The sequence below is a fragment of the Python bivittatus genome, unplaced genomic scaffold, assembly GCF_059951505.1.
Source record: "Python bivittatus isolate LINGU-HERP-01145 unplaced genomic scaffold, Pbiv_v1 ctg000590_np1212, whole genome shotgun sequence".
Taxonomy (NCBI): Eukaryota; Metazoa; Chordata; class Lepidosauria; order Squamata; family Pythonidae; genus Python; species Python bivittatus.
In genome coordinates, this window is record NW_028277086.1 from 13,447,511 (window position 1) to 13,461,639 (window position 14,129).

Here is a 14,129-nt window from a genome sequence, read left to right on the forward strand (position 1 = left end):
ATTAAGAGAATGCACAAAAAGAAGAAGTAAAACAACATTGAAAGAAACTACTTCAGATGTTTAAAGAAAAACGAGGGGAATACAACAATGATGGAACTGACAGAAGCTTTAAAAAGCAGAATGTTTGAAAGGACATTTATTATTGCTTTCTCTTATCCAATAACATAGAAAAAGGAATAAACAGCTAGATATTTTGGGATATTGAATGAAAAGGGTGAACTCAAAATTATGCAAGCGCTGGAATAAAGTATAAATCTGAGATGTATAGTTAAAAATTGTATTTGATTGTAAACGTCTTAAGAGATTAGACTAAAATTTATACATGGTTGAATATAGTAACATATAGATTTTAAACTAGAGACATTTTTGTTGAAACATGTAGTGAAGAATCTGGTTAGAACTGTAACCTGGTTAGAACCGTAACTGATACTGTAACTGATACTGGTTAGAACTGTAACTTTTAAGAATTTGAAAAATTAAAAAGTACTTATGCAGGAGGAAGTTATTGAAAATTATGGAATGTGCAGAGATGAGTTAAATTGAGATTTGATATTAGAGTAAGAAGATAAGTAATTTTATATGACACAGGATTTGTTTTTATTAATGATTAGATGAGAAAATATAGTAATGTAATGGATTAGGAAATTTTATAATAGAAATTTGATATTAACTATTATATATATACACATATAATCGATAGATGAAAATGTATTACTAATCCTATTGAAAGTTAAAATTTTTTGTAATAAATGATTCTATAGATTAGCTATGAATGATTAATAATTGTTTATTGATAAGTATACAAGTATATTTTGAATAGATGATATGAGAATTTAAGATTATGAAAGGGGCACCAACGAGTTGGTAACTGGTTGACACACGGTATAAAATGGAAGATACTTTTTTTATGCCTTTTTATGTTTTTGTTTGTTCATGTATGTTTTGTGTTTGTTGTAAAAATAAAAAAACATTTATAAAAAAAAAAAAAAGAGTCTATTCAAACAGTTTTTTGTTTTAATTAAGGAAGCCTGAGAGATGCAGTGACATCTTGTCGTGGAACAGCGTATGTGTCATCAGTTAATAATAACTGCATTCCAATTTCCTTGGCTTTCTCATAGACGATTATTAATTGCTCAGTGGTAACTAAATTGGTGAATAACAAACAGTGGCCTTGATCTCTATTTTTGGAATGAGGTATTTTATGACAGTATGAATTGTTAAAAGTTGGGAGTAGATTTGGTAGAGTGTATCATACCATTATAATCAAAATTAACGGATACGTTGATACTAATGAGAGTTGTATTTCAGTCTAGTTCAGTGTTTCTCAACCTCAGCCACTTTAAGGTGTGTGGACTTCAACTCCCAAAATTCCCCAGCCAGCATGCTGGTTGGGGAATTCTGGGAGTTGAAGTCCATACAGCTTAAAGTGGCCAAGGTTGAGAAACATTGGTCTAGTTAGATTATTTGTTTTACCACTATTTAAAACTTGTTTGATCCTGGAGAGGGAGCACATAATCTATTGATTTGTTCTATTTCATTAGATTTTGGTGCCAAAATCTAAATTCCCTGCATATACTGTGGACATCTGTTTGGGACGTTCATTTTGCAGATTACAAAAAATGCACTCTCCAGTTTGTTTGATTTATTCTGTCAACATGGGAAATAACAGAAGTATCTCTCATAAAGACAGGAATCCTACCTTCTGCATAGCTGCTCCATTGTCAAGGGCAAAAAATAGGAAGTTTATTCTGAACAGAAATGTGTTTCTTAGCAACAGCCCATGTCATAAAAACAGCATAGTTAAAAGAAGTAATTTAATGGGAAATAGAGGATTGAACCAGAAGATTAGAAGAGACATCCATAATTATTACTCACCATGTTCTAGCCGGAATCAAATTATTGCTCACATAGATTTTTCACTAAGATACTTGCTATTAGGGATTCTGTACATTTCTTCTGCCATGCAAGGTAAGCTATTTTGCCTTTGCGTTACTGCTCAGCCATTGTGGATAGAACCGTTTTCATAGGCATCACTTTTTGTTGGTAGTTGTATTGGGAACAAAGTCTACTTCAAGAAACAGAGCAGGATGTTTGAAACCCAGCCACATTCTCATTGTTCTTTTTCCCATTAAGAAAAATGTCATACCCACCATCCAATGGTAATGAATATTCTGTCACTGAGATGTTAAGAGGAGGTAGGTTGTGACTATGTGAACTGTGTATCTCCATAACATTCCTAAATATTTTGTGAAGTCTTTGAATTATTTTTCATTGTCCTTTTACAGATTTACACATATGTTTATTAATGTCCACCTGTATGTATATTGAGAGCCAGTTTGATATAGTGGTTAGGGCACCAGTCTAGAAACTGGGGCGCTGTGAGTTCTAGTCCCACCTTAGGCACAAAGCCAACTGGGTGACCTTGGGCCAGTCCCTCTCTCTCAGCCCTAGGAAGGAGGCCAGGGCCAACCACTTCTGAAAAATCTTGCTGAGAAAAGTACAGGACTAGTCCAGGCAGTCTCCAGGAGTCAAAACAATGACTCGAAGACAGACACACACACACGAATATTAACGTCCACCTCACAATGTTATTTGATGGACAGTTTTGTTGAAAGATATAAGCCAGTAATAACCAAGAGTCTGATTATTTCCTTAAGATCAATTCCTATTATAGTAGAACTAAGGATTCAATATTTTAAATTGCAGTAGAACTAAGTAAGCTTGAATTGTGTACACAATATTTATATCTTCAGACACAAATGTTCTTGCATTTGGTTTGCCTTTCTCATTCTCCGTACCTGTCAAAAATACATTCTGTGTATAATACTTGTTAGATTTGTTTCAGTTCTATATCTGTGACAGATTTGCATGGCAACACACACTACTACATTGGTGCACAACTTCTAATAGCTCCAGACTTCGTGTGAAACGTTGAGAGTTGGACTCCCCAAATGGGCAGGCTCAGGGATTGTTTTGGTGGAAGGATTATTCAGGAGTTTTAAGGGGTGAGATGGGTACCTTATGGTTTCTTACCAGCTGAAGTAAACTGGAGTTCAGACTCATTCTGTCCCTTTTGAACGTTCTAGTTGTCTTGTTAGACATATCTTAATGTCTTATTACTAGTATATGCTGCTAATAAGCTAGCTGCAAGGCACTGAGGTACAGTGGTGAAGGAGTTTAAAACTTTTTGGAGAAGCCATCTGTGGCAAGGAAATACTAAATACCTGCTGTTCACTAAGTGGTGATGTTCCATTTTGCACTGATGTGGATCTGGTCCCTTGGGCAAGAGTGCCATTTTCAGGGCTCCAGAGCTGGTATCTGGTTGCTGAGCTAGTAAATAACCTTTTTGGTTCTATGGCAATTCTTGTTATTTCTAGTTTAGCATACACAAAAAGGGTATTTCATATGCTTCTGAATGCTGTTAACATTTTGGAACATAGGTTTATTGTGGGGAAATTATGGCATTTTGCCTGTAGCAATTTATTATGCTTGGAATAAAAATATTCTTAAATATTTTAAGTGTTTGGTTATTGAGATAATTTGAAATCCAAACAACTATTTTTCCTTGTTGTATAGAGTATTTTGGTTTTCCATGTGGTCTTTGCGTCAGTATAATCCAAGACAAACTTAAGGGCTCCCATTTATCTAAAACAGGTGCTGGGTTATCTTTGTATGTTGAATTTGGTGTCTTCTAGCACATTTGAGTAAATTATACATTCATTGGGTCTGTATGTATGTGTGATTAGACATTTTCTCCTTCTGAACGTCCCTATTAGGCAGTGGGCAAACTTTTACGTGATAAAATTACTTGGTCAGATAAGCTAGCCATATTTAGGCTTGGAAGACCATTAGATCTGGGATAGGAGATTACTAGGGAATTCCAGAGTTGTAGACTAGATTGGAAAGTCTAAAGATAAAGGCAACGGCAAACCCCTTCCTTCCTGTTGTCAAGAAAATGGCAAGGAATCACCAAGTGTCAAGCTACACTCAAAGGAGATTTTATCTTTGGTCCAGCACTCCTGCAGAAGACTAAAGGAACTGTTCCATTACACATCTGTGGATCCCAATGTAAAGCCGATACATTGGCTGTGCTGCAATGCACACAAACGTAGAGTGGCCCTAGGAGTAACAAAAATATTTTTTTCCCACAGTACATAATTAACTCAAAAGAATTAGGTACCTCTAGATGTGGTGGTAGTTGTTCCTAGCATTTGTCCCTCTTGGTTGTGGGAGTCTATTTGTTTTGTACTGCACTTACAACATTTCACATAGCAAAGCTATCAATGCATGATGAGACAGTGTCTTTGGTTTTCCAGCTGGCTTGGCATAGAGCCTGACAATGATTTGGGCTGAGAGAGAGTGAGCAGTCCAAGATCACCTGGCTGGCTTTCATGACTAAGGGTGGACTAGAACCTGGGTCTCCCCACTCCTAGTCCATAACCACTACACCATACTGGCTCTCTGCCCAGATATGATTATAGGCATGCATTTCAAATGGCCTTGAATGTTGGCAATGGCTGCCAGCCCTGATGGCTACCTACCTTCAGGATCTGTAGCAGAAATCCTCTGAATATCAAGTATTAGGACAGTCTGGTAAAAAAAAGGGTTATTGCTCTTATATTCTACTTTTGGCTTGATTAGGTAATGGCACCCCAGAGAATATTAAAGATTCATTGAGAACACAGATTTTTTTGGCACAAAAAAGAATATGACCATTAGATAATGGCATGAACTAGATTTAGCTGTATTTCTTTTTCTTTTCTCTTACCTCTAATTATTTTTCTTACTGTTTCTTATTCCTCTGCACATCACACGTAGCATTGTGTTGCTTATCCCAAGGGTGTAAACTTGATGGGTATGTGTGTGTATATATGCATGTGATAAGGAGCATCCTAGACTGTTCAGACAATTTACTGTTGCTTTGTGCCACTAATACTGACTTAATTTGTACCTGACATTTTTTTACTCTGGAATGCTGCTTTCTGTTTGCAGAGCCATTGGCTTAAAGGTAAAGGTGTTTGGCTGGGGGAGCCCAAGTAGGAAAGATGGTGGTAAAAAGTGCCTCAGTCAATTTTTGTCTTTTATGGTGGTTAGTGTGTGATTCCACTAGAATGGCACAGACCCAGACTGGGGAGAGAGCAACCTTGGAGTGCTCCCAACAGTTTATAGCTAGATTTGTGCCCATATTTGGAAGAAATACAAAGAGCTTGACTAATTAAATATAGGTAGAAGGTGGTAAATGGTGAGTATTTCACAGTCCATCTCTTTGTGGGACTATGTCAGCCTTACCAGGTAGACCTGACAGGAAACATGACCAGATGAGCTAATTCTACTTTATTGTAAATTCTACTTTAACAGAATCTTGCAAGTCTGAAAGTACAATTCTCCCACCGTCTCCTTTACAGCCCAAGAAACTAGGGAGGGTCTCTTCTGAGCCTCTTGCCCTACCCACTATCCAGCTGCAGGCCATGCTATCTCTTATCTGACCACTCCCTAGGCAGTGTCTCTGGGGCCAGTCTCCCAAGGTCATTCCCACATACCATTACAGACTACTACAATAAAAATGCTATTGTAACCATATCATCCATGTGGTTATTCTTTAGAGATAAGTGACAAAGTCTGGGCTCCAGATCTTTGGTAAATCTGTGTGGTACAGTGATGAGTTAATCTGTGCAGTCTTTCTTCACTGTTTTTTGTCAGTTATATGATGCTGTTGCCAATTTCAGAAATTACCATCTGCTAACCAGAACTCCAAGCTCAGTGGGGTCATGGGAATTGCAGACTTATTAGAACTGTTTCTTGCTTTGCATGTTGTCCACAATTCAACTTTTTTGTGCCTAGTTCAGATTTTGAATGGAAGACTACATAATTCAATATGTGCCTTTTATTTTAGTTTGTTGAACAGCAGTAGTTGTTGGACATTAATTATATCTCTCCATTAATAGCTATCAACTTCTAATACCAAATGATTAGTCACCAAGTTATCAAATGTATTTTCCCTCTTATGTCCTTATGATGATAGAAATTGAGCTATTAAATTAGATACAGTTTAATACTGTGATGGTAGCATAAAATTAGCCTATTTCTGATTCTTGCATTTATTTGACAAAATATCCCAATTAATGAATTGTCATGCTTTTGTTTACAGCCCTGAAGACTTTCGACCAACGTAATAGGAAGAATGTAAAAGAATCAGAAGAGAAGCCTACCTAAAATCTGACTTTGCAAAGTCAGGAACCTCCCAGAACTTCACAGTATGGCTATTTGCATAAACATTAAATTTACCTGCTTTAAATTATTTTTTTATGTATTACTGATTTTTAAAAAATCTTTAATAAGATGCAAAGCTTAGACTGTAGTTGGTACATTTTTTCTTTTTTTTATATCCCCCTTTTTGGTGGGAGGGAGATCAATAAACAGCTGAAATAAATAAGTAATAAACAATGTTTTCCTGAAAATAATGTGTATATTTTATCTCCATATATCCTCCTGGCCTTTGGATGAACTTCTTTTATGTCATGCTTACTCCAGTATATATAAAATATTTGAGCAAGCTGTTAGGTTTCATGTTCCTGCTGAAGGCTGGAGCTAACCAGTGATCTCACCTTTAATTTCAGGCGCCATGTTAGCAGCTCTTCCCTTTTGGAAGACTGAGCTTATATTCAGTGCTATAATAGATAACTGCCACCCTCAATTTCACCACCTGCAGTCATCCATTTAGACCACAGGAATGTGTAGTGCTAACATAAAATAACTCTATTGACAACTCTATTGAGTTACTGTTGTGTTAGCAGCACTCAGTCCCCATGTCCTAAACAGATGACCCCATGATAACTCCTATGTCCTAAACAATTCATGCTTCCTCCATGAATTGATCACATCTTTTTTTCACAACATCCAAGTTAGTGGTCATAACTATACATCTTATGATAATGAATTGCACTGATTAATTATGCACATGCTAACAATGTTCTGTTATCCCCTTCAGTCAGAAGGAAAATGAGCAATACTTGGATTTCATGTCCTTTTCTGGCTGTACTTAGATGTCAATGTCTAGCATTGCTGTTTATTTTATAAGCAAGTTTGTTTTACAAGCTGCTTGTCAACCATGGGTCCCCAAAGTGGCATACCTTCAATTAAAATATTAAAAGCAAAAAAATTCAGAAAGCCACAAAGCAATAACCAGGTACATAGTGGCAGAGAGGCAAAAGTGCCCTTTCAAGTTGCCAAAGGGAAGAGCCATTGTAGTCCCCCTAGAAGATGTATGCACATCTGGTTAGAAATGCACAGCTGATAGGGCAAAACTTCTGCCTGAATTGAGAATGTAGATACTTTTACTGTTCCTCCTGCACTTAAATGCATCATAATTATTCTAATTTATAGGAACATCTGGCACAATCTGTAAGTTTTCTAGGATCTAAACATTACTAGAGTTTGGAAGAAATCTTGAAACAATCCATGTCCCTATTACTATTTTTGGCATGCCTATAAACACTAAAACATTTAAAGCTAATTAAATTAGCATTGACAGTGAATTGTCATTAGAAAGAATTAGAGGGATAATTTTTTTTCTCTTTAAATAGTGCAGTTATTTCATAACGTGAGTATAGTTAGTAATGACTGCAAGTAATGAGTATAATTAGTAATGATTACTCAGTTGCAACACTGTAAAAATCAGTTGCAATGGGTATAGAAGTACTGTATGCTATCCCTTGTTTGTATCATGTGTTGTGAACATATACCACTGTTATTCAGAATTCAGTGTTTCACTGAATAATCCAGATTTAAATGCTTCCTCCACTGACTCAATGGTTCTCTAAAAATTAATTGTCATACCAATAATTTATGAAGTTTGCTTGTATTGCTGATAAAATTACCTGTCATTCTTAGTCTTCAGTCTTAGGATATATTACATATTACTGAGCAAACAGAGATGAATAATGATTGATAAAAGAGCTTAAATAGCTACTAAGGTAAAATCAAACATTCCAGATTTGCATTAGTTCTTGTCTAAACAGTATGTTTTAAAAAAGATCTGTGGCATCAGGGGATAAAAAAGTTATTCAATCCATTTGTGTAATATCAAGCTAGAGCCTGGTAAGAGAGATCTTGCAAGCAAAATGAAAATGATTGTCTAAAGTCCAATGAGGTTTGCATCCTTCAATGCTACTTCAAGTTGTAGGTTTGGAAATATTTAAGGAAAACTGTTTATTATATTGAATTAGATAATGAGTTGCAATCAAAGTGCTTTCAAAATGTGTTCACTCAGTGGCTTCATATCAAAACAATTTCTGACTCATAAGGAGCAACATTGTGGCATGATGAATACAAATATCCAGAAGAAAGGCCATCTTTCACTTAATTTCTCTAGCATGCTGAGGCCTGAGAATTCAACATCTTCTGGCAAAGAATACTAAGAAGTTGCATACATCATGGCATTGAGCATAATCAAAATGGGTTATCCTATACCATTCCAACAATTTTTAAACAGGAATTAACATTGGGGAAAATTATATTGTGCTGGTCTCACTCATGCAACATTTTTTAACCTAATTATAGAGAAATGTGAGGAATTAGATGCTGATATGTGGTGATAGTGCTGGAATGAATAGGCAGACCATGAACAAATATGGCCCTTATGCAATGATCTTCAATTCAATTGTACTTGGCAGAGTAGATTTTTGACTTGCAGGAAAGATGAGGGTATCCAAGTCCCTTGACATAAGCAGGACTTTGCTAACTAGACTGATAAAGAGCAGCATTGTTGAAGTTGAAATTGCAGGGTTAACTGGATCAGACTAAGCTTTTACATATCCCTGATTCATATTTATATTGAAACTCTGCTCTCTTAAAATCAGTACAGTAGAAAAAATATTTATAAAAGTTTGCCACATTTATTTGTATAACAGAAAACAGAGTAGTAATATACCCACAATAAATTATTGGTGCATTTCCAACAGGTATTCATTTTATAGGTATGCTGTGGGATGAAAACCCCCCACTTCATATATATCTTTATATGGATAATTTTTTTAAAACTTCAGAGACCTCAGATAGCTTTAGTAGGTTTACTTTGTGAGGGAAGTACATAATTAAAATTTAGACAAAAAATCAGAAAGAAAGGGATTATAGAAGAACTCTCCTTGATTTAATTCAAATTTACCATCTAGTATTGCAGTGTTTTGAAATGTGCATTGAACCATAATCATAACATAACTAAGAGATCTACAAATACATCTTTTGGAGTTTCCACCTAACAATAAACCATTATACTGTTAATAATTTCTGGCATGCAATGTAATTAGCTCTTTCTTGTCAAAATGGTCATGTACAATATAATTTTTCCTTTAATATATATGCTTGCAAACAGTTTCCATGACAACATTTAGGCAACTGGACAAAGGCCTAAACATTAGCGTAGGTAATGTACACAAAGAATATAAAAGTTCATTGTGAGGTTTTTTTAATTGCCCGATTGCGTTTTGGAAAGCTGATGCTTCTTTTGGAGATTCTCCTTGTAAAGCGGCTTATTCCAGGAGATCGCAATTCAGCAGCCTCCATTTCTTCATCAACTGGTGTGAACTCTGGTTGTGCAATGTGAGGTACTGGGTAGGAGGAATGAGGATGAGTGTAGGATCCATGAACAAGATAGGGCTGTTGCTCATCTTCATAAAGATCCTCAGAATCATAGATCTGGTAGGCATTATGGGATAATGGCACAACTGGAATATCTTGATCAGTTGGATCCCCATATTCACCTTAACCCACAAAAAGGAGGCACACAGTTAATACAAGAGGAAATTAAAGCTAGAGCATCATTAGAAACTGGATCAGTTTTAAGTATCTAAAATGTCATCTAATAAAATCATCTTGTAAAATTAAATGATCAACATTAACCCAAACAGGGAATTTGTCATTAAACGTTAGAGCTATATACAGTGGGGCAAAAAAGTATTTAGTCAGCCACCAATTGTGCAAGTTCTCCCACTTAAAAAGATGAGAGAGGCCTGTAATTTTCATCATAGGTATACCTCAACTATGAGAGACAAAATGAGAAAAAAAAATCCAGAAAATCACATTGTCTGATTTTTAAAGAATTTATTTGCAAATCATGGTGGAAAATAAGTATTTGGTCACCTACAAACAAGCAAGATGTGTGGCTCTCACAGACCTGTAACTACTTCTTTAAGAGGCTCCTCTGTCCTCCACTCGTTACCTGTAGTAATGGCACCTGTTTGACCTTGTTATCAGTATAAAAGACACCTGTCCACAACCTCAAACAGTCACACTCCAAACTCCACTATGGCCAAGACCAAAGAGCTGTTGAAGGACACCAGAAACAAAATTGTAGACCTGCACCAGGCTGGGAAGACTGAATCTGCAATAGGCAAGCAGCTTGGTGTGAAGAAATCAACTGTGGGAGCAGTAATTAGAAAATGGAAGACATACAAGACCACTGATAATCTCCCTTGATCTGGGGCTCCACGTAAGATCTCACCCTGTGGGGTCAAAATGATCACAAGAACGGTGAGCAAAAATCCCAGAACCACATGGGGGGGACCTAGTGAATGACCTGCAGAGAGCTGGGACCAAAGTAACAAAGGCTACCATCAGTAACACACTACGGCGCCAGGGACTCAAATCCTGCAGTGCCAGATGTGTCCCCCTGCTTAAGCCAGTACATGTCTGGGCTCATCTGAAGTTTGCTAGAGAGCATTTGGATCATCCAGAAGAGGATTGGGAGAATGTCATATGGTCAGATGAAACCAAAGTAGAACGTTTTGGTCTAAACTCAACTCATTGTGTTTGGAGGAGAGAATGCTGAGTTGCATCCAAAGAACACCATACCTACTGTGAAGCATGGGGGTGGAAACATCATGCTTTGGGGCTGTTTTTCTGCAAAGGGACCAGGACGACTGATCCATGTAAAGGAAAGAATGAATGGGGCCATGTATCGTGAGATTTTGAGTGAACACCTCCTTCCATCAGCAAGGGCATTGAAGATGAAACGTGGCTGGGTCTTTCAGCATGACAATGATCCCAAACACACTGCCCGGGCAACGAAGGAGTGGCTTCGTAAGAAGCATTTCAAGGTCCTGGAATGGCCTAGCCAGTCTCCAGATCTCAACCCCATGGAAAACCTTTGGAGGGAGTTGAAAGTCCGTGTTGCCCAGTGACAGCCCCAAAACATCACTGCTCTAGAGGAGATCTGCATGGAGGAATGGGCCAAAATACCAGCAACAGTGTGTGAAAACCTTGTGAAGACTTACAGAAAACGTTTGACCTCTGTAATTGCCAACAAAGGATATCTAACAAAGTATTGAGATGAACTTTTGATATTGACCAAATACTTATTTTCCACCATAATTTGCAAATAAATTCTTTAAAAATCAGACAATGTGATTTTCTGGATTTTTTCCCCCATTTTGTCTCTCATAGTTGAGGTATACCTGTGATGAAAATTACAGGCCTCTCTCATCTTTTTAAGTGGGAGAACTTGCACAATTGGTGGCTGACTAAATACTTTTTTGCCCCACTGTAAGTAACTTTCCAATAAGTGGGAATATTGTAGTCAGTGTGAATTGTTTATCATGCAATGCTTGTAAAAGCCTTTAATTTTTTAAAAAATCAAGGTTTGATCCAGCCCCAGATAAAGTCTATACTGTATTTCAGTTATAAGTCTTAATCCAAAGACAATTGATTGTTTTTAAGTTTCACTGATGAATGTATCCATTTGATTTTAAAAAGCATTTATGTAAGAAATTCAGAGAAAGAACAAAATACCACGTCCTGGAATAAGACATGGCTGGGTGCCAGGCACACGTATACTTCACACTAACATTGTTTTGTGGGTTCCACCTTTTTTATTCAACCTCAGATAAGCAAAGAATTTATCAAGTTCTATTTATCAAGTTTTATACAATCCTATTCTAGACTTAACCTATTCAAGATGCTTATCCCTACAATGTTCTCAGCGGAGAAGGTGTGTCACGTGTTTTAATTGTGACAGGAAGTACAAGAAAACTAAGGCAACATCTGTTTTCATAAACAGTCAGGGCTGCTGATTGAAAAAGCTTGAGGCAGTTCAATAATCATGTCTGATCTTCGTCCAAATGAAAGAAAAAACAAACTCTACCCGAAATCAGTTTCTTTCACCTTCCATATTGGTAGCCATTGTAAGGGAATGAGCCTTTAAGATTGAAAATGAACAATGATAAGGGGTGGGGAAAGAGGGGGAAAGGGATAGGAGTAAATGGACAACAAAAGAAAAACATACAGGTCAGTAAAAGACATTTCAGAGGCCATGTTTAAGTATACATATTAATCTTGCATTTTAAACCTGCGTGCAAAGTTTAGGCACCCAGGCCAAATTCTGTGTTTCAGTGAATTGGTAAGTGAATGAAAGCTGACAGACCTCTACTTGATATAAGGTTAAGGACATCTTTCTGGAAACCTGAATGCGTGATTACTTGTTATGTGTAGTTTACAGGTTTGAAACAAAAAAAGCGGCGGGTGCAGAACTTTGAACACTCAGTCACGTTTGGCGGAAATAACAGGGGCCAAATGCTTCCTGTTGCTGGCTAAAAGTCCTTCTATTCTTGCTTTTGGATTTTTTCCCCCATTCCTGCAGAATTTTTCTAGTTCAAAAATACCCTTAAGTCACCTTAAGAGTTTAAGATCTCCCCACAGATTGTCAATAATACTCAAGTTGGAAGTCCACTTTCTTTCCAGGAAGTGCTTCATGGTTGATTCGGAGTATGTTTCAGATTGTGATCTTGCTGAAATATCCAACCTCTTTTCAGCTTCAGTTTCTTCACTGACTGTAGGACATGAGCTTCCAGGGTAGGTAGATATTTGGTTGAATCCATGTTTCCTTCCAGCAACACAATACTTCCTTCACCACTGGCTGCCACATAACCTCAAAGCCTTAATAGAGTCAACTTGCTTAGCATCTGGCAAGATGTTCTTCAAATATTTCACCCTTCCCCCCCCCCAATGTATCTTACATAATTGTGCCTGGACAGTTCAATTTTTATTTCATCAGTCCAAACCACTTTGTTCCAAAATATTTCATGCTCATCAACATTCTTTTTACATACTTTAGACATTGACTTTTGTGACGAAGTTAAAGAAAAGGTTTATTTTGGACTGCTCTTCAGTACAGACCAGGTAAGCAACCTGTGGACAACCCCTCTCAGCTAAGCTTTTCAGCAGGTTGTTTGTAGTGGTCCGTGGAATCTGTGTTGCAGTTCTAGGAGGAATTTTACTTGGTCTTCCAGATCCTGCCTTGACTTCAATAGCTCCACAAAACTTCCATTTCTTAATGTTTCTCACAGTTGAAATGGCTAGCTGGAAACTTTACAGATTTTATATCTCTGTCTACGATCCTCCCCTGCTTTGTAAGAGTGAATTATTTTCATTTTCAAATGCTATGTCCATAGATGTTGAAAATAGGCAGAACACAATCACAACCTGAGTGTTTCTTCACCCATGAAATTGTCTTCTACCTACTTGTAGGCCTACCAAGCCAATCAACTTCTGGGGCCTTATTAACAACTGTACCTTTAAAAAAAAAGCACGGATTCATCTGGAAGGTTGTCTAAATTTCTTCACCTGACATATTCACTTTTTTCCCCCCACTCTGAATCTGCAAACAACTGCACATAAATAGCTTGCATGCATTCAAATTTGCAGAAAGATGTCAAAGTTAACTCAATACCACCTAGAAGTTGTGCCAGCTTCTATTCCCTTAAGGATTCATTGAAACTTACAGTTTGACCAGAGACGCCTAAACTTACACATGCAACTGTATGTTGGAAGTAACCAAACCTTAGTTATAAAGCTGCTTCTTACTTGCAAGGCCCAGCGGGTTGTTTCATGCTGCACCAAGCCAATCCATTTAAGGATCCCATGCAATATAGATATTGATGCCAAAATTCTCTCAATTCCTCTTGTGGCCTCTCTATTCTAAAACAGTGTTTTTCAAGAACCGCATTTGCAACCCCGTTTCCTTTTTTTGGTTATCACAGAATTCTCCGTGTGGCAGAAACCCTGAGTGTACAACATTCTTGTCTGGCAGCAGATTAGAAGGGAAGATTGATGGGGCAGACCAACCACTTTTCAATGCA

At 37.1% G+C, this 14,129-nt stretch overlaps 2 protein-coding genes across 7 annotated transcripts in view; one reads left to right on the plus strand and one right to left on the minus strand.

The window, feature by feature from the left end:
- The window catches only part of MRPL13 (mitochondrial ribosomal protein L13), a 36,342-nt gene extending 29,898 nt beyond the window's left edge, over positions 1–6,444 (plus strand). For all 3 annotated transcript variants that reach the window (XM_088149014.1, XM_088149016.1, XM_088149015.1), the window contains one exon: positions 6,149–6,444. In XM_088149014.1, the coding sequence (XP_088005140.1) occupies positions 6,149–6,173 (25 nt within the window). In that variant the 3' untranslated portion in view covers positions 6,174–6,444. The remainder of the gene's footprint in view (positions 1–6,148) is intronic.
- Positions 6,445–8,684: 2,240 nt separating this feature from the next.
- Positions 8,685–14,129, minus strand: part of COL14A1 (collagen type XIV alpha 1 chain) — a 136,887-nt gene continuing 131,442 nt past the window's right edge. For 3 of the 4 annotated variants that reach the window (XM_088149005.1, XM_088149004.1, XM_007433931.4), the window contains one exon: positions 8,685–9,758. In XM_088149005.1, coding sequence (XP_088005131.1) covers positions 9,448–9,758 — 311 coding nt within the window. In that variant the 3' untranslated portion in view covers positions 8,685–9,447. Of the gene's footprint in view, positions 9,759–12,136; positions 12,191–14,129 lie in introns of all 4 variants that reach the window. The other variant, XM_088149006.1, reaches the window with a different exon arrangement.